The 26,661-nt window shown below is 44.2% G+C and overlaps 1 protein-coding gene across 12 annotated transcripts in view; it reads right to left on the bottom strand.

Moving 5' to 3' along the window:
• Ldlrad4 (low density lipoprotein receptor class A domain containing 4) overlaps positions 1-26,661 on the bottom strand; it is a 322,460-nt gene that overhangs the window by 176,845 nt on the left and 118,954 nt on the right. For all 12 annotated transcript variants that reach the window (XM_029472270.2, XM_085833737.1, XM_085833736.1 and 9 more), the window contains one exon: positions 19,342-19,812. In XM_029472270.2, coding sequence (XP_029328130.1) covers positions 19,342-19,381 — 40 coding nt within the window. In that variant the 5' untranslated portion in view covers positions 19,382-19,812. The remainder of the gene's footprint in view (positions 1-19,341; positions 19,813-26,661) is intronic.

Raw genomic sequence — 26,661 nt, 5'->3', positions numbered from 1 at the left:
CCAGCCACAGCCAAGTGGAGAGAAGGGGGAAGGGAGAGAGAGAAGGAGGGCTAGAGAAGAGAATAAGAAAGGTGAGAGCTTAAAGAGAGCGAGGAAGGCCCAAGCAGCTCCTTTTATAGTGGGCTGGGCTATCAGGTAGCTGTGGGGAGGAGCACACCTGACTATAGTCAGGTAGCTGTGGGGGTGGAGTCTAGCCAGAATGCCAGGAGCTTGGGACATTGTCTGTGTGACTTATAGTCACAGAATTATGGAGTTGGGAACTCTGTGGTGTCAGGCACCCGATTCTGGGAACGTGGCTTGCTTTTCCGTTCCTTGTAGAGTCTTCTACTGGGTCACCGGAGCAAGCCTCGTTCAACCTAAATAGGCTGCCTATCATGGCCCCACAAGCACCTTCACTCCTGAGCCAGAAGGAAAACACGACTTCACAATCAGCATCCTTCAAGCAACTAGAAGCCGCCTGCCAGTTCTGTAGATGTGGAAATGGAGGGAGGAATGCCTCAAATTCACTAATTATGGTTTCCTTAACCCCCCACCTTAATAAAAATGCTTGCCCAATGTGGTGGTTTGAATATGCCTGGCCCAGGAAGTGGTACTGTTAGAAGGTGTGGCCTTGTTGGAGAAAGTGTGTCACTGTTGAAGTGCACCTTTGAGAGCTTCCTGCTAGCTGCCTGAGGATACCAGACTTCTCCTAAATCCCTTCAGAACAAGATGTAGAACTCTCAGCTCCTTAACTAGTGCCACAGCTGGCCGCCTGCACACTGCCATGCTCCCACCTTGATGATAATGGACTGAACCTCTGAACCTGTAAGCCAGAGGTGTCCTTTATAAGAATTGCCTTGGTCACAGTGTCTCTTCGCAGCAATGGAAACCTTAACTAAGACACCCAACTTTTAGTGAGGAGGAGTTTGGAAAGACCTGCCCTACTGAGGATATCTGATGGTGTAGAACTCTAAGCCACTCACCATGCAATACCTGCTGAATAGGACAGTGTCCCCCATCACACCACTACCACAAAGTAAATGCTTTTTGATCACTCTCAATGGCTGGACACACATATAGATGCACATGTATTATGGCACCGGGATCAAACCTAGAACCTCACAAATACTAGAATAATATTCCACCAAAGTCATTCCCCCAGGTCCTGGTTTTATATTCACTGCCAAATTAGCCCTTAAAAGTTCACTCATTCAAACTACTTAATATTTATTGAGCCCCTAACTTCTAGGAAGCAATGGGGTCCCAGCCTAAAAGTATATGATTACATTACAAGTTTCAAGGGCTATGAAAGGGGCTGTCTTTTTTTCCAATGTATATTCTGGCATCATTGTCAACAGTCACATTTCTGCAACTATGTTTATATTTATTACATTTATTCTATTCCACTGACCTTCATGTCTGTGTTTTTGCTAGTACCAGGCTGTGTGTATGCACTGTGGTGTGTGTGTGTGTGTGTGTGTGTGTGTGTGTGTGTGTGTGTGTGTGGTGTGTGTGTGTGGTGTGTGTGTGTGTATATAGTATGTGTGGTGTGTGTGGTATGTGTGTGGCATTATGGTGTGTGTGATGTGTGTGTGTATGTGTGTGTATGTGTGTGGTGTGTGTATGTATATGTGTGTCTAGTATGTGTGGTGTGTGCGGTATGTGTGTGGCATTATGGTGTGTGTGATAGTATGTGTGGTGTGTGTGGTATGTGTGTGGCATTATGGTGTGTGTGATGTGTGTGTGTATGTGTGTGTATGTGTGTGGTGTGTGTATGTATATGTGTGTCTAGTATGTGTGGTGTGTGCGGTATGTGTGTGGCATTATGGTGTGTGTGATAGTATGTGTGGTGTGTGTGGTATGTGTGTGGCATTATGGTGTGTGTGATGTGTGTGTGTATGTGTGTGTATGTGCGAGGTGTGTGTATGAATATGTGTGTGTAGTATGTGTGGTGTGTGTGGTATGTGTGTGGCATTATGGTGTGTGTGATGTGTGTATGTGTGTGTGTGTGCATGGTGTGTGTATGTATATGTGTGTATGTGTATGTGTGTGTGTGCATGGTGTGTGTATGTATATGTGTGTGTAGTATGTGTGGTGTGTGTGTGATGTGTGTGTGGTGTGTGTGATGTGTGTGATGTGTGTGGCATGTGTGATGTATATTTGGTGTGTGTATGTGTGTGGCATGTGTAGTGTGTATGATGTGTGTGTATGTGTGTGTGGTGTGTGTGTGTGTATATGTGTGTGTAGTATGTGTGGTGTGTGTGGTATGTGTGTGGCATTATGGTGTGTGTGATGTGTGTGTGTATGTCTGTGTATGTGCGTGGTGTGTGTATGAATATGTGTGTGTAGTATGTGTGGTGTGTGTGGTATGTGTGTGGCATTATGGTGTGTGTGATGTGTGTATGTGTGTGTGTGTGCATGGTGTGTGTATGTATATGTGTGTGTAGTATGTGTGGTGTGTGTGTGATGTGTGTGTGGTGTGTGTGATGTGTGTGGCATGTGTGATGTATATTTGGTGTGTGTATGTGTGTGGCATGTGTAGTGTGTTGATGTGTGTATGTGTGTGTGGTGTGTGTGTGTGCGTAGTATATGTGGTGTGTGCGGTATGTGTGTGGCATTATGGTGTGTGTGTGTATGTGTGTGTGTGTGTGTGTGTGTGCATGGTGTGTGTATGTATATGTGTGTGTAGTATGTGTGGTGTGTGTGTGTGATGTGTGTGTGGTGTGTGTATGTGTGTGGTGTGTGTGGTGTATGTGTGGTTGTGTGTGTGTATATAGTATGTGTGTAGTTTGTGTGGTGTGTGTGTGGATGTATGCACACATACAGAGGCCACAACTGTCTTCCTCCATTAGTCTCTACCTTGGATTTTGAGGCAGGGTCACTCCAGTGAACCTGGAGCTCACAGATTCAGCCAGACCAGCTGGCACACAAGACTCAGTGATACTCCTGTTGTTGGTTCTTCACTGCCAGCATACAGTGCCACACCCAGCTTTTAAGGTGCTTGGCCTCTGGGCTCATGCCCTCATCCTTGCAAGGCAAGCACTTCTGCCAACAAACCTATCTCCACAGCCCCATGATGGCTTTGTTTCTATGGCTCTGTAATAACTTACAATCAGACACGGTGGTGCCTAGAACATATTTTATGTGCTCAGGAATGTTTTGGTTATCTGGGCTCCTTTTTGCCTCCATATACATTTTAAGATTTATTTTTCTATTTCTATGAAGAATGGCATTGTAATTTTGATGGAAATTGTGTGGAATCCTTAGATTGCTTTTGATAGTATAACCATGTTCACAATATTAATTCTTGTGACACATGAATATTGAAGTTTTCCCTATAAGCCTCTTTCAGTGTATTCTAAAGTCATACTTTCTTTTTTTTAGAGAGGCAGTATGACTGAGTTGTTTCCTGTTTTGTTTTGTTTTGAAGCATATTTATCATTGATATATAGGAAGGAGACTGAATCTTTCACGTTCTTGGTATTCTCAGGCAGTGACTCATTGAGCTGTGGATGCTCATCTGGCTCTGAAGGAGGTCAGAACTTACATTGATATAGCTCTACTAGGTTACTCTGGGGTAATCGTGAAAAAATATCTAAAAAGTCATTAACGTAAGTAATGAACTGAGACAATACCTTGCCTTGTTCATCTTTGCATCCAATTACAGTGTCAATGCAAGGCTTAGCACTGGAGGTGTAATGTAGCACTGGTCAGATTTCCCCCAGATAATCACATACTCAATTAATTGGAGGAGGATTATATTTTCCCACGAGACACTATATTTGTGTGACTCTTGTAAGAGCAGAAAGCACAGATTCTCTGGGGCTGTGTTCAATCATTTGAGTCAAGCAGGAAACACTGAGGGGGGATAGAGCCCGTGTCCTCTTTCACATCAATTCTTGGGCTGTCTAAAATACCATGCCAAGAAAAATCAAAAGAAAATCTTAGAATCAACATCGCCGTATTGCCATGTTCTTCACGTCTTAGATGAATGCACAGCGTATCAGACTGTCATGTTAAATTTATAGTGATCTTCAAAGAGCCAAGGCCTACAGCCCTGGCCTTAGACTGCTGCTATAAACAGTCATTTTATTTTATTGCTGGATCACTGTCTGGTGTTCAGAGGTCAAGGACTCAAATCCATTTTCATTTGCCACCTGCCCAACCTTAGCACCATAACAACCATATTTCCCCTCATAGCCATCATGTGGAGGATACATGCCTCATCCTGCCAGCATGCAGAAGTTCCCGGACAATCCCTCCCAAATCTTCTTACCCGGCGTCCAACGGGAGCAGCATGCTCCCAACACCAGGGACAAGAGGCTTCCCGGTGTGGGTCAGCCCCCGGCCGGCCGGCCGGCCTCATCAGAAGAAACTAACTGTACCTTGCATGACTAGGTCTGCCTCCTACCCTGTCAAGATTCCAGAGCCCTACCCCACCCCCGCACCGGTCTCTGCTTTCCAGAGGCTGACAGAATGATTAAGCAAGTCTGGGAATTCCAGAGTAGGCAGGTTTAACATAAAGGTGAAGTTACCTTGTCCAGTAAGCTACTGAGACACGTGTCACCAAAACCAAGGGACAAAGAGGACACTTGTCTTCCTTCTGTGGATCTGCGTGATACCAAGCATTCCACAAAGGAATGCCCAGATAGTATCGTTCATTTTGTTTCTTTTCATTTTGTTTTGATGTTTTGTTTTGTTTTTTTGAGACAGGGTTTCTCTGTATAGCCCTGGCTGTCCTGGAACTCACTTTGTAGACCAGGCTGGCCTCGAACTCAGAAATCCGCCTGCCTCTGCCTCCTGAGTGCTGGGATTAAAGGCGTGTACCACCACCGCCCGGCATTCACTTTGTTTCCTAATATATAGGGACCCTTGGTTTCTTGTAACAAAGCAGTCAGCAGCAGCGAAACTCCAAATTTCTAGTGTTATCAGTACTGAGAGATACCAGGGCTTGGACTCAGGTCTTAGTCATGCATGCTAGGCAAATGTTCTATCAGAGAGCTATTTCCTGAACCCTGTAATTCTATGAACACACACTGAAATTTGATGCAAAAGTACAGGTAGACTTTATCAGATACACACACACACAGACATATACACACACACAGACATATACACACATACACACACACACACATACACACATACACACACATATACACACATACACACACACATACACACATATACACACAGACATATACACACATACACACACATACACACACACATACATACACACACACAGACATATACACACATACACACACATACACACACACACACACATACACACATATACACACAGACATATACACACATACACACACATACACACACACATACATACACACACACACACACACACACTTTTAAAACTCGCATAGAAGGAACGACGGGAAGCTCATTACTCAATCTAACGAAAAGACTCCAGGAAGAAATTGTCTCTCACAACAAAGAAAACTGTCCTTTTTGGAGAGCAGAAGGCTAGAGGCCTACAGAGAGCCTCTTGGCGCTCTCAGGACTCAAGCCAACAGACCCACACATTCCACATCAGGGGTGTGTGCACTAAAACTCTCTAGGTAAGGCAGATACTTGGAACAGTCAAAATCCTCTTATCTACACACATAACTCCTCTCATTCACGTTACCTTCCATGCCCAAAGCACAGATGTAAGAAATTTTACAAGGGGGAGATGGGAGGGCTTTGTGGCCGAGATGAAATTGTTGTGATAGTGTTATGCTTAAGGAGATAGCCATGAACTCATTAGCTTATATCTTGCCTTCCTTGCATGGTACTTTAAGATTGTATAGTCTTTATGTCTACGTCATGATTTGGGGGTAACGTGGATACGTACCCCAATTCTGACATAGAGTTGGACTGTTTCTTGAAGTCTTTGATTTTCATACCCAAAATGAATGTAAATTGTTTTTGTGATAATTAAGATAACTTTCTATGAAGTGCCAGGTACAGTGCCTGACCAATGTTATATAAGAAACTTCGCTGTGCCAATGTGGGAAGATGGTGTAGAAGATTCATAGGGTCTCAGGCTATCCCATTCAAGCATAGGGACCAGGTTATGGCCACAGTGTCACTGTACCCCAAGCCTGTGCTCATCTGGGTACCCATTTTAGAAGGTAAATAAACCAAGCCAATGCAGCAAAACCTAACACAGAAACTTCTGGAGGGCATGCCTATGTTACCGTACAAACAATGACCAGAGGAGCTGTCAAGTTCAGGACTTAAAACTACACATCCAAGATGCTGTGAGGATTTCCAATCTCCTGGTGCCTGTCAGCCTTATAGGACATTAGTCTAGAAGTAACAGTATTTAGAACATTGATCTATCACTAAACTGGACTCATAAAGGAAGGGAAAGGTCGTTTTCTAGGACACACTGGCCCAGCAAGATGGAAATGGACCTCAGAGGCCTCACACCTGCCTTCCTCATCTGTTCAGTGGTTAGCTCACTTGACTCAAACGTCACTTTCAGTTCCGGAGTCTGCGTGCTTTCCCAAAGCAGGGACCACCCGGATGGCCTTGCTTTCTCTTGCCCGAGCATCTTCCTCTAGCTTCCAATTTTACTTTAGTGAAGAAAAATTAGGAAGATACAAATGAGGAAATACAAGGAAGTAATAATCAAGTAATGCTACTTGATCCATTCTTTAAGTATTAAACATCCCTTTTGGGCTGTTTTATGGCAAGCTGATTTATTTATTTACTTATCGGCTCTTCAGACAAATTCTGACTGTGCAGACAAGACCAGTCTATAACTCAAGATCCTCCTGCCTCAGACTCCTACCTAAGTAGTGGGATCACAAGTGTGCACCCCAAAAACTACACCAACTTTTTTAAATTATAAGAGTCTTTCAAGGGCAAGAAAACTCTTCCCGAATGTCATTAATGACAGCTACCCAGCATTTCATCATAAAGATGTGGTGTTATCATTAGCCGTGTGTTATCTGGGGACCGCTCTGCCACGTTTGGATACTGCTGTCTAAGTTTTGACGGTATCAGCCAATGTGTAAGTAACCCCTTGGAATCTGTCACCTCTAAATGTGATAAACTTGTCTCCTCTTTCCCCAAATGCTCGGCGAGAACATCCGTGATAGAACCATGTCCTTCTTGCTTGACATTAATCCATCCATCAACATTCTGAGTTTGTCAAGTCAGAATTCAAATTAGGGGAAAGTTCCCGAATCATCCAAGGTAGCTGGTTTCATTCTTTTTTTTTTTTTTTTTTTTTTTTTTTTGGTTTCATTCTTTAAAGCACGTTTACTAACGGCTATCCACGAAGCTATCTGAGCCAACAAGAGAGATGGCTCAGTGAGTAGGAGCATCTGCCTTGTTAGCCTGACCCAAGTTCAATCCTCAGAATCTGCCATAGGCCAGACTGACCTCCAGATAAAAAACACCAGATACAAAAATCTCTGGCAACAGGGTCCTCGTAATGAAAGCACAAGTCTGGGTTGGAACAGCAGCTCCTTTTAGAGGGACCCTCACTTTACCACAGAAGCCGGGGGGTGGATCACAAAGGACAAGAAAACGGGCTCTGGTGGCCAAGAGCATCAAGGGAAGATGGAAAACAGGGGGTAAGGGACAAAGGATGGAAAGATCACTGTTTTTCGGTCTTATCTCTTTGAAAAGCGGTATTTAGGGCTGAAAATATGACTAAAACTGTGTTAGATGTTCTCATTCTATGTGAGAGGTGGTAAGTATGTGAGGATTGAAAACCGCCTTGGTGATGACGAGTCACTGCTTTGTCAATAAGTACTGTTGTCCCTGGATGAGGATGAATTACCCCTTGGAAACTGGGTTTGCAAAGGCAAGTGTGCAGGAAAATCCTGATGTGGCCTGGTAGCAGTGTCACCTGCCAGAGGCGAAGGGAATAGCTTTTTCATTAATTATTTACTCATTTTACATCTGGATCCCAACACCCCTCCCCAGTCTCTCCCTCACACAGCCCCTCCCCACACACCTCCCTCCCCTTTATGCCTAAGTGCCATTTCTCCTAAAGTGCAATTTGTCCTATAGTGGTCCTTTCAACTTCAAGGTATATCAATGTGTGTGACAATGATTCGGCACCGCAAGTCCATTCTTCCTCCTTAGGCCTGTCTCTGTGGAGATTTGGCCACAACTATGAAGGAAGGAAACCATGTCCAGAAAACGTGGCCTCAACCAAAACACCAAGCCTCTCGTGGGCCCCAAATCAAGAGTCCAAGACCCCACAGATCAAGACAGGAGAAGGTCAGACTTTTTGCTTCAAAAGCTTCTATAACCCTCCCAGAGTCAAGAGAAGGGTTGGTGAAGAGGAGCTAAGAAACAAAGGGGTACACACGATCCAAGGTGGAGCAGAAGCAACCCTGGAGAACCAACCACAGCTCAGGCTGGCATAACACAGAGGTATGTGCAGAGAGGGAAGAAACAACACAACACAACACTACAACCCTTGGCCAGAATCCAGTTCCAATGTCTCTAACTCCACTCCAACTTGTTACCCAAGAAGAACCAGGTTCTGGGTCAGGCAGGTTAAGAAGTGACCCCAGGATGCCAATCTACGCCAATCTAGGGGCCACTTTACTGAAAACAATACCTACATATCAATTTGAACCCAGAGAAGTTAAGATGGTGTTAAGGGTGGAGCTTTCACCCTTACTGACTACAGTTCATGCTCTGGAAGGTACTCTGTCTGCATGCTACAGAAGGAAAGGGTAAATACGAACCCAGCTATAAACCCTTCAATATACAATGCTGACCTGACCTGTCTGTGTGCTATGCAATAGTGGTCCAACAGTTATGGGAGTAACCAACCACTACTGATTGGATTTAAGACTCACCCCATGAGCTAGAACCCATGTCCGATACTGACCAGAAACCACAGACTAGACAGACCATGCTGAAGATAATAATATCTAACGGCATTCTGCTATACTCATAGATCAATGACTTGCTTAGCCATTAGAGAAGCTTCCTCCTGAAGTGCATGGGAACAAATACAGAGATCCACAACTGGAGAATGTGCAAAGAGTGAGAGACTTCAGAAAACACTCAGTCCTGAATGGAATTATCTCCATCAAACTCCTCTCTTAGGGCTTAGTCAAGTATGGAGAAGAAGAGGCAGGAAGATTGTAAAAACCACTGAAGATAGACACCAGGGGAACAGTGCCTTCCAGACACAACAGGATTGACACACATGTATGTGACTTTACAAAAACAGTGCAGCATCCACAGGGCCTACACTGGTCCAAACCTGATTGGGTCTGTCCACTGCTGAGAGGGGAACAGGACACAAACTCTCACCCCCAACCCAGATGCTATCTCCAATTAATAATCACTTACCAAAAAACAACAACAACAACAACAAAAATCAGTTTTCTATAGTAGAGTCTCACTTACCATACAGATTATAGTTAAAGGCAGGCCTGTATAGATGGCCGACACACACATACACCAAAAAAAAAAAAAAAAAAAAAAAAAACCAACTCAATAGTATTTTTGAAGATGTTGTCTCATAATGCTTTGTTTGGCCATTTTCTTTTTAACTTCATAGGTATTTGGCTTATATATTATAGTTTCCAATTTTTTTATTGGTCTTATGTTTGTGCATATGCATATGTGCATGTGTGTGTGTACATGTGTGTGCATGTATGTATTACTTCTCATACTCTGTTATTTCTTCTGTTTATTTTGTTTGCTCTTTTACTCTGGTTTGAGTTTTTTACATTTACCTGTTTGATTTCTAAAGAGAGAAAGAAGGCATGAAAGCAGACAGGTGGAAAGGTGGGAAGGATCTGGAAGGAGATGAGAGACGAGAAACTGATCAGAATATATTGCATGAAAAAATATTTTCAATAAAAAATAACCATCCCATTCTGCCCCCCCCACACACACCCCAATAATCATGATCCAGAGGAAGCTGCCCCTGTGTAAGCCAGCTGTGAGCCTGAAAGGATCGTGACCAACACTCTACAGGGAAGCCAGCCTCATGCAGTAGCAAGTGGACTGGTCACCTGAGGGACTTGGGCTAGGCTCAGTGAGAGACACAGGCCGGATCAGCAACAGTTAACTGCCTCTCCTCACAGCAAGCACCACAGCAGCAGGGAGACTTGGCTCCATGGTACCTCAACTCGATGGGAGAAACTAGCCATTTCCTTCCAAACATACCACAGAGCTAAAACAAGGCGCTTGTTCTTTCTTCCCTCACAGCGTGATCATTTCCACCTTCTCAGTCCCCTTTCTGCCCCTCCTTACTCCTTAAGAACTAAGTTAAAATCTTAACTCCATCAAAGTAAGTTCAACAGGATTGGTTTCATCGGGGAGGGTGTGTACAAAACTACTCTAACTGGGTAAAATTAGCATGCACTCTTTCGATCACACAAAATGTACTATTGTAACCAGTTTTAGGTAAACTATGGCATTAACCACATCCACACCACTCTGCAGCCATCCCCACCATGGTCACTTTTGTTTCCAGCCCCTAAAATAAACCCATTTTAAACATAAAATAACAAGAGTAACCAGGTTAGGATAAAAGTAGACATGGAAACGTCTGAATTTCCAGGTTAGGACACACTCTATACAACGCGATCAGACACATGCTTAAAATCCAAGCTCACTAGAAGCTTCTATCCCTATTACCTCTCTCCTCATCCCACCCACCCCACCCATCACCACCACGACCTGAACCAGATTCTCAGACACTGCCCAATTCTCTCTCCTCTTCCTGATACCACAGCAGAAGGAGGGACACAGGATGTCTGCTTCTTTGCACATAGTCCTGCATTTCAAATCAAGCACTACCAGACAGTAGGGCTCTCTGGGCCTCCATTACGTCTAATCCACAAATGATGCATGATGCCAATCTTCGTTGCTTTCTGTTGAAATGAGGAACACTGCGATCAAAAGCAATTTGGGGTGGAGAGGAAAGTACCTATTTGACTTACAGGTTAGAGTCTATCATCTAGGAAAGCTAAGGCAGGGAGCACAAAAGCAGGCACTGAAGCAGAGGTGAAGTTCCTTCTTTGCAGATGTCTCTGGCTTCTGCCAAGCTTACAAAGAGGGAGGGAGGAAGGGAGGGAAGGAAAGAGAGAGGGAGGGAGAGGAGGAGGGGGAAAGGGAAAGGAAAAGACGAGAAAACCAGCACAATGCTATCACCTCTAGGGTTTTCTCAAAGATTGTATCTGAGACTGCATACATGAAAGGTCCTGGTACAAAGGGTTTTATATCAGCTCTGTGGTCTCACTCTGTCCCTCATGAAAGGGACACTAGGCCATTTTAAGACCATAAATCAACACCTGACCATGCCTGGCCCCCTAGATGATGAAGCTTCCTTCCAGTAAGCCCCAACACGTGACCCTGCTCCTTTGGGACCTCACAGACTAGGTAATGGGAACTAAACAGCAAATCTAAGGACTGGTCTTCCTGGGGGCGGGGGGGGAGTTAAGTCAAAACACCAGAAGCAAAGGCTACCCTGTCCCTTAGGGCTGCAGACACTGACAAGCCTGGGAACTCCCAGAGGAAGCGTAGCAAATGTCCCCTAATGTCCCCTTCTTCTTAGGGCAGGAAGAAGACTGGTTGTCTACTTGCCAACTAGGGCACAGTTCAAAGATCTTTGTCCAAGATGTTGTCCATGAATCTTCTCTCACGCCCTCTATTGAAAAGCAGTTTGAAGGATCTTTTCAAAGAAACACTCCAGGCCATTTTGGAAGGTTCGGGCTGAAGTCATCTATGGGTCTTCCCAAAGGCATGGCCTTGAAGACTACTTCAAAGAACCAGAAGCTGGAGGTCTGGGGTGTGCAGAGGGGGCTGTCGAAAGCATCCAGAACAGTGCTACTCTTGCATGTGTGTGTGTGTGTGTGTGTGTGTGTGTGTGTGTGTGTAACGCTAGCCACACCTCCAGGAAGACCAGCTCCACCCACTCAAAAGACAATAGAGGAGAGATGACATCCCAACTCCTTCCCTTTTGGGCAGTTGTAGCTAAGCACATATGGCCACCAGCACCCATAAAGCGCTTCCTTTCAGCTATCTGAAGAGAATTAAATTGACTCTTATCCTCCTTATGGGTAAAATAAGCATGAGAAAGGCTTGCTATAAATTCTACAGAAATCTGATCCTCTTGCATCAATGTCCACAGTTAAATGGGTTTCCTCTTATCACTGAAATAGTCTGTTTAAGCTTATAAAAACTGCGCAACACCTCTGAGGTATCTAAGTGCGGTCTCAGAGGCAGAGAAGACACATATTCTCAACCTTTGACAGAACGTTGACCAACTCCCTCCAAACTATAACAAGCTTCAGGCCATCTCTAACAGTATCAGGAAGTCTAAAATAGAGCCCAGACTGACCCAGCCTAAACTTCTGTTTCTCTCTGCCCAGAGACACCAGGTCTTTGTTTTTACCACAATGTCTTATTTTCTGGGAGTTTATTTTCTACATCAATACACAACGGACTCAATAAACTACAGCTGGGAATAAAGGCCACCAGGAAGAATCAAAACAGTATAATTAAGACCACCTAAGATTTTAACCAGCCCATATTACTAAATATGGAGGTGATCAACCTTGCTTGCAGTATTGGGCCTGACTGTAGAGCAGCAGGCTCCAGAGTTTCTTGTATGTGTGTGGGAGGCAAACAATGGTTTTCTCCTTCTCAGCTCAATGTTGGAGATCAGACCACTGATTCTCAACACCCTGGCTGTAAACAAGTAACTGGCAACTCAGAATGATATTAGCACAGCCTCAAAAGCAAGAATTAACCAAAGCTCTTTGGAAATTGTATCATAAGCTTTAATAAATTTCACTACTTTAGACCCTTAATTCTGTCTCGGGGGCTTAACCTAAGGAAATAAGTCTACAGAAGGGCTTTTATGTATGAACATATTCGTCAAGGTAAAAGGTATGTAGATTCAACCAGGGGGATATGATTTTAAAAGTCGAGTATATAAAGGGTATTGTGCAGTAATTTAAAAGCATAGTTATAAAGAAAATGTTCATAGTGTAATAGTAAAACTAAATAATCCACTTGTAAAATTGAACAAGCATTATGAACACAGATCCTTATAAAGAAGTTTGCTGGAGGAAAAAGATTGAAAGACTCTTAAGTTAGAATGTTAACAAAGAGAAAATGTATACAGCATACCGCCCATGCACACATCTGTACAAGCACACATCTGTAACTCATTTTCCTTTCTTGAGTTGTCTGTGGCTTTCCGAATATTCTTACAATGAGCAGATGTGTGCAAAGGGAGGCGTCTTCCTTAGGGCTTCTATTGCTTCGATGAAACAACATCATGAGAAGGCAAGCTGGGGAGGGAAGGATTTACTCAGCTTACACTTCTGAGATCCTTAGAGGAAGTCAGGATAGGAACTCAAGCAGGGCTGGAACCCAGCCAGAGGCAGGAGCTGATAGAGAAGCCATGGAGAGGTGCTGTTCACTGGCTTGCTTACCTTGGCTTCCTCAGCCTGCTTTCTTATAGAACTCAGGACACCAGGCCAGGGACTGCCACCCACCATGAGCTGGGTCCTCCCCCATTGATCACTAATTGAGAAACTGCCTTACAGCTGGATTTCACGGAGGCATTTTCTCAACTGAAGCTCCTTCCTCTATGATGGCTCTCAACATTGTGTCAAGCTGACACACAAAATCATCCAGTACTGTAGAGTTTTTCCGTTCTTTTTGTTTCATTTTGTTTTTGCTACAAAGTATCATCTAAGCAGCTAAGATAATTAAGCAATGTGTTCTGAGAACATTAAAAACAATATGTGAATTCCTATGTACAAAGATAAGCCCAAGGAAAACACCAGTGGGAGGGAGATCTGCATCTATGGGTAGAGGTACATTCACGCAGCACAGAAGATGGAAAAGTTGGCTTCTAACCACATGGTGGGGGAAAGTGAAAGAGCTCCTAGGTTTCTGCCATCTTCAATTTCACACACAAGCGATGCCTTCCTTATTCCAACACAGCTACAGAGCCACATTCTTCCCACAGCCAGTCTGCAGTCAACTGAGCTTCAGCTTCCAAACAATTCAAAGGCAGACACTACCTCAAACTAAAAAATTGGGAAACAATTTTCAAGCAAACAGTCCCAAGAAACAAGCTGGAGTAGCCATTCTAATATTGAATAAAATCAACTCTCTACCAAAAGTTATCAAAAAAGATGAGGAGGGGCACTTCATACACATCAAAGGAAAAAGCTACCAAGATGAACTCTCAATTCTGAACATCTATGCTCCAAATGTAAGGGCACCCACATTCATAAAAGAAACTTTACTAAAGCTCAAAGCACACATCACACCCCACACAATAATAGTGGGAGACTTCAACACCCCACTCTCAGCAATGGACAGATCATGGAAACAGAAGCTAAACAGAGACACAGTGAAACTAACAGAAGTGATGAACCATCTGGATCCAACAGATATTTATAGAAGATTTCATCCTAAAGCAAAAGAATATACCTTCTTCTCAGCACTTCACAGTACCTTCTCCAAAATGACCATATAATTGGTCACAAAACAGGCCTCAACAGACACCAGAAGACTGAAATAATCCCATGCACCCTATCAGATCACCACTGACTAAGGCTGGTCTTAAATAACAACAAAAACAATGGAAAGCACACATACGCATGGAAGCTGAACAATGCTCTACTCAATGATAACTTGGTCAAGGAAGAAATTTTAAAAAAAATTAAAGGCTTTTTAGAATTTAATGAACAATGAAGGTACAACATACCAAAAACTTATGGGACACAATCAAAGCAGTGCTAAGAGGAAAACTTCATAGCCTGGAAGCTCTAGAACAAAAAGAAGAAAATACATCCAAGAGGAGTAGAAGGCAGGAAATAATCAAACTCAAGGCTGAAATCAACCAAATAGAAACAAAAAGAACTATACAAAGAATCAACAAAACCAGGAGATGGTTCTTTGAGAAAATCAACAAGATAGATAAAGCCTTAGCCAGACTAACCAGAGGGCACAGAGACAATATCCAAATTAATAAAATCAGAAATGAAAAGGGAGACAAACAATGAAATATATCTTAAATAATTATTCTGTCTGTTGAACATTAACAGTTGAAAATGATAAAATTATGTTCTACAAACATCATGGAAATATTATTGATAATTTTTCTCACTGTGCTTGAAATTAGCATTTTCTAACTTTAAAGTTTAACTTTAAAGTGTTTTTGCTATTTTGAAATTTTTAAAGTATACTTACTGATAAAATAATTTCTCTCTGAGAACCACTGATAATCTTCTGTAAATAAACTTATTGTTAGACAATGTACACAGATATATAATGCATTTTAAATACTCTCTCAGTATCAGGTGGTATCATATAAGGGCTTTTGAATACATTTCTTAATGATTCATTTCTAGTATTTTATGCTCTTTTACTATGCTTAATTCCCAAGGAATATTTTGCATGTTTTGAAACAATTTAATATTAAAGATTAGATATAGAATCCTCAGCTATGGATAGTATTAAATATTCATTAATGATATTTTCAGGGTATGAAAGGCTATGAATATAAAAGTTGAACAAAAGAAAAAAGAAAAAAAGAAAAGTGACAGAGAGTCCAGGCTACAGTAGTTAGGGAAAGCAGAGAAGAGAGACTCAAACCAAAGATAGACAGAAAACCCCTTGAAAAGGACCAGTGCGTATACTGCAAGGAGAGAGGCCACTGGGCTCAAGTGCCCTAGAAACAGAAGTCAGGAGCAGGAAGTCCCAGGCCTTGGAAAAAGTGCCCCCAAAAGACAAAGGTCTTAGCCCTGGGTGAAGACAGTGATTAGAGGACAGGGTTTGGACCCCCTCCCCGAACCCAGGGTAACTCTGCGAGTGGAGGGGAAACCCACTCAATTCTTGGTGGACACAACTCAACACTGGGTTCTCCAAGCCGATGGCCCTGTTTCCAAGAAAAGATCATGGGTCCAAAAAGCCACTAAAACGTATTCATGGACTACCCAAAGAACAGTGGACCTAGGGATGGGCCGGGTATTCCATTCATTTAGGGTTGCCCCAGACTGTCCCTACCCTCTGTTGGGGTGAGACATACTCTCCAAAATGGGGGCCCAGATACACTTCCCGCCCGACAGGCCATAACTAACCTGCTGAAAGCCCAGGCAGGCTACCTGGTTTACAGACAGGAGCAGTTTTCTCCATAAAGATTAGGGACGAGCAGGTGTTGCTGTGGGGGATTGCACAAATGTCATCTGGGCACAACCTCTACCCAATAGCATGTTAACACAGCAAGAGGAGCTAATAGCCCTCACCAAGGCCTTGGAACTTGGGAGCCAGCAAGAAAATTAACATCCACACAGATAGCAGGTATGCCTTTGCCACAGGCCACGTGCACGTCCACAGGACTATATGCCAAGAGAGAGGACTGCTCTCATCAGAGGAAACAGGAAATCTTGGACCTCTTGAATGCCCTAATGAAGCCAGCAACTGTGAGTATTATTTACTGCCCAGGACATCAGAGGAGAAGAAACTCAGTGGTCCGGTGCAATGACCAGGCAGAATCAAGTGGCTTAAGAACTGTCTATGCAGGAGCCTATCCCAGTTATGGGCCTGCAAAAACACACTTGCTGGAAAATGGGACTGGACTAAGGGGCGGCTTCACTTAAAATATATAGAAGAAGAAAGGACTCAGATTGCTAGCCACCCTACCAACTATTACCAAGAGAAAAAGGGACAATGGTGCACACAAGATGAGAGAACTATACTTTCCAGAAAGCGAGCAAAAGACTTACTAGGCCAAATGCACAGATGGACTCATTTAGGAGATAAAAAGCTTGTCCAACAGTTAAGGAACCGAAAGTATATATAATGGACCTCAGATTCTGGGCCAGGAAGATAGTAGAACAGTGTAAGGAATGCCAGCCAGTGAATGCTTCTGCAGCCAAGAGTAAACAGGGCAAAAGACGTAGGGGAGAACAGCCTGGAGTCTATTGGGAGGTCGATTTTACAGAAGTTAAGCCAGAAAAATACGTTTACAAATACCTTCTAGCGTTTGTGGATACTTTCTCTGGATGGGCTGAGGCTTTCCCCCCAAGCAGAAAACAGCTACCACGGTAGCTAAGAAGATATTAGAAGACATTTTCCAGAGGTTCAGAGTGCCCAAGGTAATTAGATTGGACAATGTTCCTGCTTTTGTCTCTAAGGTAAGTCACAGATTGGCAGAGATATTGGGGACTAATTGGAAGACCCACTGTGTGTACTGTCCCCAGAGCTCAGGGCAGGTAGAAAAAATAAACAGAACCCTATAAGACAAAAAAAAAAAAAAAAGTCACTGAAAGCTGCCAAGATGACTCAGTAAGCAAAGGCAGTTTGCCACCAAGGCTAATGACCTGTGTTCCATCCCCAGGTCGCGTGTGATTGTTCTTGAAGCAGGCCAACACAACTAGGAATCGATAAAAGGATAAAGAAATAGAGTTCCTAAGAAAAGGGTGAGATAAGAGAATGAGAGTGAGGGAGGAGCTGCCTGAGAACGGACGGAGCAAGGCTGTGGTGGGTGGAGGGAGCTACCGGGAGCAGATGCAGCTGGAAATTACAGTAGCTGCCATCACTGATGTGGGCCTTCATGTCTGAAGAGCCCTGTGTTACCCATCTGGGATTCTCCAGGTCGAATGTGTGGGGTTCTGCTTATTGCTTCACACAGAACCCCAGGTTGGTCTGACTTCCTTTGTCCTTGGGATGGAGGAGTGGGGAGGGCTGGATGTGCCTAAGTGGAGACCACAAGGAACCGGTAGTGGTCTATGTAGGCTGGCAAGGCAGGTATCGAAGCAGCCTCAGGAGTCAGGAAGGAAACAGCAGCTATAGGAACTGTTCACAGTCTTGGAAGCAGAGACAACCTCTGGGCCAGCCCGGGGACTAGGCTGGGGTGATGAATCCCATGTTCTTCCTCTTGTCCCAGTTCCTCTCCCCTTTCCATCCTTGTCCCCTCTTCTTCTCAGAACGGCTCTTTGGACGCTCTTGACACATATCTCTACATATCTCCCGTCCTTAGTTACCTTCCAGGTATCAAGGAGGCTAGGTGACAAACAAGTCACTACCCACCATAGGAAGTGAAATGACATCCACAAATATGCAGGTTTTGAAATCAAAACTACCGAAGGTGCCTGGCCTACTCAGTAATTAGAAGGCCAGGTGGGATGGCTGCCGAAGCTGATGAAGATAGTGCTAAGGAGACTACCTTTGTTCTCATTTGATCATTTGGGGATAACTTTCCCCCATCACTGCTCCAGACAAAAGAGCTTTTAGTTCAGGCCCCCCCAGGTTACATCCAAGGATTCTGAGGCCTTTGGAATTAACCCATGTTCCCACAGTGAGAATGGGGCTGAGCCTGGCCACCTAACTCTAACAACAGAACTCTGTGGACTCCACATCTCCTGCCAGTGTCCTTAGCCTTCCTCAGAGCAGAACAGCGGGACGATTCATTCACAGAGAGACGGAAAGGAGCTGAAAGTCTTGTTAAGGGGTTAAGATCAGCCAGGAAAGAGTCCCCGTGGCTCTCAATGCCGCGCCTTGACCCCTTTTTCCCCGCACCTCAACAACCAACCTACTCTCCATACAAAGTTTGAAAAGTTTAAGACTCACAGGGACAGCGACAGTCACACTCCAACTATTTCTCTCATCTTTCCTTCAAAGTAAAACACACAAAGGAAAGGGCTCTTTCTTCATAAAAATATTTTTTCTCCATCCCAGAAGGTTATATTTACATAAAAACATTTTCTCTATTGTCTATATTGTTCCCAATAAACAAGGATCCACCATAAGCCCAGAAGAGGAAGTCATTTCCCAATGGATGCTAAGTGAATCAGAAAAGAGCCAGAATTCAGCATCCAAGGTCACTGCATCATCTCAGGCCATGGTTCTAGCACTAGCCCAGTACAGTGGTTCCTTGTGAAATGTGCAAACGGACGGCCAGCAGGGAAAATCGACAGTAAATGCTCGTGTCGTGCTTGCTCATTTACAAGTGCGTGATCCTTAGTGCAAAGTCCTCTCAGCCGCCATGGCTCCACCACCGCATTCAAGTTGAGGATGGAAAGGAGAGATGGAAATCGAAAGGTTACTGGTCAGCAATCCGTTTCCCCTTGGAGAGCTTTCCTATCCCTTTTTAAAAAAAAAAATTTACTAAGGCATTGTTCTGTTAATGATACAGCCCTATTTAGAGAAGGTGGACTATACAATCATTTCCTCAAAATCTGTCACCATGGCAGCCTGAGCCCTTAGCTCCGAACAGCGTTCAGATTATAAGTTTAAACACCCCTCCATGCTATATACGGTTGTTTGCTATTTTGATACCCACGACCTAACAGTGACATCAAAGCCTCCCAATTAAGTGGACAGTGCTCTCACCTGTGAACGCATTTGTGGCCTGAAAACCAGCTTCCGGCATACTGCTCCCCAGACAAGCCTGTGTTTCAATTCTTCAGCTGTCCTGTTGTGAAGAAACTGCCTGGGCGAGGCCTCAGGTCACTTCCATCTTAGCCTGTCCAAGTCCATCACTCTGCTGGTCCGGCTTTTGGGAGCATCTGATGCCCACTGGCTGTGCTCCCACACCCTGTGAGCAGGCACTACCCGGATGTCACACAGTCCGATATCATGTGGGGACACACAGTCGCATCAACCATCCAGCCAGAGAGTTGAAGCCATGGTGAGGTCAGGAACGGAGAAGCTGTCCTGCCGGAAACCCGCTCTCCCACCTCAAAACGAAGGGCGCCTCAGCCTTGCAGCGGCCAGCATCTTCCACACAGGGAGCAGGCTCAGCCTCACCAAGGGCTCTCAGTCTGCTCTGATCTGTTGTTCTCTGCTCTGCTTCTGTTCTTGCTGAAATTAAAAAGAAATAAGTCACTTTCTTAAGGACCTTGGGAACCATGAAGATAAATAGACTAGCTAGGCATGGTGGTACATACTTGTCATCTGAGCTCTGGGAAGGCTGAGGCAGGGCAGGCACAGAAGCCAGACTCAGCCACAAAGCGAGATCTTGTTTTACAAAATACGACGCAGCAGCAGATTAACAGGCCTACAGAAACTAAGAAACAAAAACCAACGTAGGCCTGACTATGACCTTTCTGTGAACACTGAGATAAGGGGTGAAGGGGAACCCCACTCAACCCTCAAATGCAGTATCCATTTTCTGAGCCACTCTAATAATAGATATAAGACCACAATCTCCAAGTGTCTTTCCTTGGGCTACTTAGAACTCACGCTCTTAAGGAATTAATTTCCCAAAGTAGGATCCCAAGATCTTAGAAGGCCACCTTTAATTCATGTCAGCTGCCATCGGCCCTTTAAGAACGTACAGTGAAGCTTTGGAAGAAGCAATTTTTAAAAGTGACTCTGACACTATGATCTGGTGGAGCTTTAACCAAGGGATAAAAGACGATTCAGAGCTGGGCATGGTGGCGCACGCATTTAAATCCCAGCACTCGGGAGGCAGAGGCAGGCGGATTTCTGAGTTCCAGGACAGCCACGACTACACAGAGAAACCCTGTCTCAAAAAAACAAAAAGATGATTCAGCAGATATCAAACCACATGGCACATCCCACCAACAGGATGAGGGCAAATCCAAACAACCACGTAAGCAGAGGCAGAAAAAGCATCTGATAAACTGAAGTGTCTCCTCGCGGCATTAGGTACAGAAGGAACACACCAGCATAAACAGATAATAGAAGACTGATAGAAAGCCAATGCCATACCAATGGGAAAGGAGGAAACATTTTTATCTAAGACTAGGAAAAGACCAGCACATCTGCCAACACTGCTCCCACTCAACACGGCATCAGAGGTTCTAGCTGGAGGGAAAAGGCGAGAGAAAAATGCCAAAGTGTCTAATTTACAAATGTAGTTAAACATCCTTGCTTGCCAATACCTGGTTTTTTGTTTTGTTTTATTTTTGTATGTGTGTGTGTGTTTGTGTATGTACATATATATACACACACATATGTATGTATGTATATAAGTGTATATATATAACATATAACAAGTACACTGCCACTCTCTTCAGACACACCAGAAGAGGGCATCAGATCCCATTACAGATGTTTGTGAGCCACCATGTGGTTGCTGGGATTTGAACTCAGGTCTTCTGGAAGAGCAGTTGGTGCTCTGAACCGCTGAGCCTTCTCTCCAACCCCGCTGGGTTATCAGCAGGAAAACACAGATACTCCACTAAAGATGGCTAGAACTGACAAAGTTAGTAAAGCTGAAAGCGAAATGATCAGAACTTTATAAAAATAAGGACAACTTTTAAACATAAAAGTAAAATCACTGAGAAAGAAATAAAAATATTCCAACTCACAAGAAACAAGACTACAAGAAACAGGAGGGGGAGGGGAGGGGAGGGGAGGGGAGGGGAGGGGAGGGGAGGGGAGGGGAGGGGAGGGGAGGGGAGGGGAGGGGAGGGGAGGGGAGGGGAGGGGAGGGGAGGGGAGGGGAGGGGAGGGGAGGGGAGGGGAGGGGAGGAGAGGAGAGGAGAGGAGAGGAGAGGAGAGGAGAGGAGAGGAGAGGAGAGGAGAGGAGAGGAGAGGAGAGGAGAGGAGAGGAGACTAGTATTGGAGGCAGAAAGCAGGAAGGGCCGGTTTATGTCTGGACAAGGTGAAGCTGATGTGGACATCTGGTGAGCTATGGGTCAGTACAAAACGACTGATGCCACATATCTGGGCAACCCCAAAAAGTAAGCAGTGATGTACTCTGCTGTGTAACTGTTCCTCCCAGAATGTCATTTCTGTATGAATTTTGTATAAATATGGCCTTGAGGTCAGAGACCTAAGCTTTTCCCCTCCATCTTTGCCAGCCTGCCTGTGTGTGTGTTTGTTTGTACACGTGTTTGTCTATTTCCATATGACCTGTGTACCAATCTGTGTTTGTGCTTATGCCTGCCTGTGTGTGGCCCATGTGTGACACCATGTGCCCGGATACCAGCCAGCAGCTACTTGCCTTGTGACCCGTGGGCTGGTGAATTAAGTGTGCCTTAGGTTCCTGATGAAGTTCCTCCTATCTCTCCCCAACCCCCAATGCCAAGCCTCCATGCCTCTCCTCTGTGCCTGACGTCAGAGTGTGGGCCTCACATGAAGCAATATATTTAACAGAGAAAGTAATCTCCACGATATAAAGTTACAAAACTCTAAGAAAGCACATTGAAGTGAACACACACTTCATGGATTAAAGAATTACTATCATTAAAATTATCATACTGTCCAACATGATGTACAGATTAAGTATAATACCCATGAAAAGACCAATATTATTACACCTAGCGATAGAAAAAATAATTCTAAATATATATGTAACTACCATATGGATTCTAAATCCAGGGCTGTAGAGATGGCTCAGCAGCTGAGAATACTTGCTGCTCTTCCAAGACACCCAAGTTCAGTTCCCAGCACCCACACAGCAGCTCATAACTGCCTGTAACCCCAGCGCCCCCAGCGCTGATGTAACCAATTCTCTCTTCAGACTTCTTTGGATATACACAAACCCATCACACACACACACACACACACAAACAAAAATCAATTTTTTAAAAAAAAATCCTAAGTTCAATTGCAAAGCAACTGTGAGCAAAAAAACCATGAACCATCAAGACACCCGAATTTCACATTGCAAAGCAGCGTAGCAGCAATATGAAATAGCACATAGACCTATGCAGCAGAAGGGAGAACCCAGGGTTTAACAAAAGCATACACTGAAGAAAACATCAGTCTCTTCAATAAAAGATACTGAGAAACCTGGAGATCCATATTCAGACGAAAGAAACGACACACCTGTCTCTCACTACACAGAAAAACCAATCCCCTATGCAGCAAAGGCAGAGCTATGAGACACTTAGCATTTGTTAGCATTGCCTTTTGTTTTGTTTTTTATGTCCCTAGAAGGACAGGGAGCAAAGGGCAAAATTAACCAGTGGACTTACAGCAACGTAAGACTGTTATTATTAATATTAATATTATTATTACTAATATATATTATGTGGTATGTGATAATATATTATATAATGCGTACTGTATATTGCATAATGTATTGTATTATGTATTAATTAATTGTATTAATGTATGTATTGTATGTATAATGTGTAAAAGATATCTTTATTTAAAATATATAAAGAATATGTAATTTGTTATATATTTATTTGTAAAGAACAGTCTGAAGACATGAATAGAAAGCTTTATAAACAGAGAAGTTTACTAACAGCTGAGAGTATATGAAAAAAAAATTCCTATAAGGAGATCAGAGCCTGGCTCCAGCCTGTCATCTGGTTTGCCAGTACTTGACTCAGTCTATGCCACACGGGGGTCCTGATCACAGTGCATACACTTCGCTCACTACTGTAAGTGTCATGAGGACAAGGGCATTGACTGTTTGAGTCTCTGAACTTCCTCCGCACGCACAGCACTACCTTTGCCTGGCAGGTGTTCAGTGAAGAGACACTCACTGAATGAATATTTGACTGAATGGGAATAATTGTTTATTTAACACAGTGCTTCCTAAGTACTGTGCCTCACACAAAGCAAACGGGTGCACATGGAAGGGTCCAGAAAATGTCTCTATTTATAAACCTAGCCCTGAGCCTTGAGCTTACAAGTGCTATCTATGCACCAGGTGGAGAAGCAATCTTCAGCTCTGCTTAGCTCTGATCCTCCTGATGGATGGGGGTGGGGGACGATAGTTTGTCCCCTAGTGAAGACGAGGTAGAAGACATGAGGGGCTGTTGTGGTCACACTTCACACTGTCTTATCCAGTGAAGCCCTTTAGAGGCAGTCGGCTTGAAGTCCTCTGAACTACAACGGGTAGTTTGCAAGGGTTGCTTATCAAGACTACAGGGAAAAGGAAGTCTATCCTACAGAGGTTAACCAGCCCAGATGTCTAATGTGTTGGAGAAACACAACTTACATATGTCTCCTCTCCTCCTGTTCTCCACAGCTTCCGAACCTGGGGGGTAGTTCTTTAAACCTAAAAGCCTTAAGCTTGATAATAATAACGATGATGATCAAGGAAGGAGGAGACTTACCAAGTACAAAAGGTCACGGGCTCAGCCTGAACCACACATACAAGCTCACACTCTCTATAGAAAGCCCACTGCATCCCACACACACACACACATACACAGAGAGAGAGACAGACAGAGACAGACAGACAGACAGACAGACACACACACACACAAACAGAGAGACAGACAGACAGACAGAGACAGACACACGCACACACACATTCATGCCTACTCCAGTGTTCTATTTATCCTGGAAAGATGGGCAGGACTCACCAGGAAATAAATTAATTTAATACTGCACTTGAAAACCGTCTTGAAACACTTCCATAACAGAGCAACAGTAACTAAGGAAATAGAGTGCACTCAATGGAAAAACACCCCCACAGGAAGGGACATTTTTAAAAACATAAACACTCCCCAAACCGAACCAAATAAGTTGTAGAAGTTGTTAGATGTTCATAAAGACTTATGTGAGATACAGTCCCCTCCTGGGACTCATTCAAGAATGAAAACTCAACTTCTTTTCTCTTTTAGCTTTCCTGCCCCCCCGCCTCCCCCCCCCCACAGAAATACGTGATAAAAACAGATATGCAGTACAGGAAGTAGGAAGGTCACACAGTGGGCACAGGGGCCAAAGCCCAACAGAGAAGTGGCAAATCCTCTTTTGAAATCAAGTTAACATTCAAAAAAAAATTATAGCATACAAAGAATCAACACTGCAGTTGTGTTTTTATTTCCTTTCACTGTGGACAGACTGTTTCGCTGGCAGAGTGTCGGTTACCTAGGTGACGGCTAGACGAAGCAGCAGAGAGCTGCAAGCCACCCAGCGTCTCAGAGTCCAGGACCTGGCTTGTGTCTAATGACCTCTCACTGTCTCTGCCCATCAGGAAAGTTCCAGGAAGAAAAATAACACCAAAAAAATAAAAATTAAAAAAAATTGAAGAGGTTGGTTCTCAACTTTGGCAAACTGAGGCACTGTTGCTAGACTGGAAGACACTTGAGAATTCTACCGTGACATTACCAGAATATATCAATGCTGGTACCTCTAAAACCCAATGTGATAACGGATTTTTATTGAGGCAGATGTGCAGAAAAGAAAGCTAAGTGCTCCTTATCCAACTTACTTAGCTCCTCTACCCAAAGGGCAGATGGTTGAAACTTGAACGAGGGCCAAGCCAACTAAAGATTAGAGAGGAGAGGAGAGGGGAGCGGGGGAAAGGGTGGAGGGAGGAAAAGAAGAAAGAAGGGAAGGGGAATGGAGAAAAGAGACAAGAAACACAAGGGCAGAAGAGAGAGGATGGAAGAGAGCGAGGAGGGAGAGGTGTGACCTCAGTAAGAAAAACACAGGGAGTGCCCCAGGGAAAGTCCACTCCTGCATTCCAGCCCCACGTCTCAGACTTGCTCAAGTCGCTTGCCCCGTCTAGACTCCCATTTCCTCATTTGTAAACTGAGGAGGTGAAATTCAAGATCCTTTCCAATCTGAATATTCCCCTGTGGCTGTGTGCCTGGCCAAAGGACACAAGGCAAGCATGCCTGCCATGCACGTGGTACAAGAGCACAGATCTGCACAGGTGTCGGGTCAAAGACGCTTGTGCCAGCCACTAGGGGAGGCTGAATCCCAGGGTGAGGAATTATTCCCCGTACTTTCATTTCCGTTGACTTGGGGGTAAAACACAGACCATAGCTTTTGTATTACAATGTCAAAGCTATCCTAGCTCGGGGTAGCTCAACAGGCCCTGGTTATATCTTCAGAATAAAGGAGTGCCTTCTTCAGGCAGACAATTCAGGAAGCGAGTGCTAAATATACGGTGCCGGATTCAAACGCACAGATTAGCTGCAAGCAAGGAAAGAGATTATTACAATATTCCTTGGAATGTTGCTTCAGCAAACATAATGCTAGAGAAAACATAAATAACGTGCAGTCTAATGCTCAACTGCTACTTGTAAAAAGCAGGGGGGCTGCCAAAAAAAAAATGAGAAAATAAATCTATCCTCTATGTATGAGCTAAGTCTTAACGATTGCGTCACGGGATTCAGCAGCAGGGGAAGCCAGGTGGAGCCGTCCACATGACCCCGTCACTTCGTGGCTGAGAATACTCCCAGAGATTCACAGGAGGTAGGTACTAACAAATCAAAAGTTAGTATGTTGCTGTATACAAAGCCAGGACCAGAGCCAGAGATTTGGCTCCAGGTCCAAACTCCAACTTGCTCTGTACATGCATACAGAACCAAGGAAGATGATGGCCCAATAAGGGAGAGGCTGAAGGTACGGATTACATACCAGTACCAACCTGCTCACTAGGAACAGGGGAATATTGACATGTTCTCTACTTCCTAATGCCAAAACTGTTCATGTGGGCATGCCTACAATGCTCACGCGTGCAAGGAAAACGGTCTGGGCTTGCCAAAGAGTCAGAAAGTCCTCAGGTAAAAGCTCCTCTAAATATCTCCTGGCCTGTCACCAACACCTAGACTGTGGGTCCAGGGCGGGGGCAGTGTGAAACTCCCCTACTCCCACCCTACTCAGGATTCCGCTTCCACCTCCAGCCTAGAGGACAGTCCTTATCCACAACGCATGCCTTTAATCCCAGCACTCGGGAGGCAGAGGCAGGCGGATTTCTGAGTTCGAGGCCAGCCTGGTCTACAGAGTGAGTTCCAGGACAGCCAGGGCTATACAGAGAAACCC

The sequence above is a fragment of the Mus caroli genome, unplaced genomic scaffold (genome assembly GCF_978045245.1).
Source record: "Mus caroli unplaced genomic scaffold, Mus_caroli_1 scaffold_19, whole genome shotgun sequence".
NCBI lineage: Eukaryota > Metazoa > Chordata > Mammalia > Rodentia > Muridae > Mus > Mus caroli.
The sequence above is the reverse complement of the archived record's forward strand: the minus strand, read 5'-3'. Positions and strand labels throughout refer to the sequence as shown.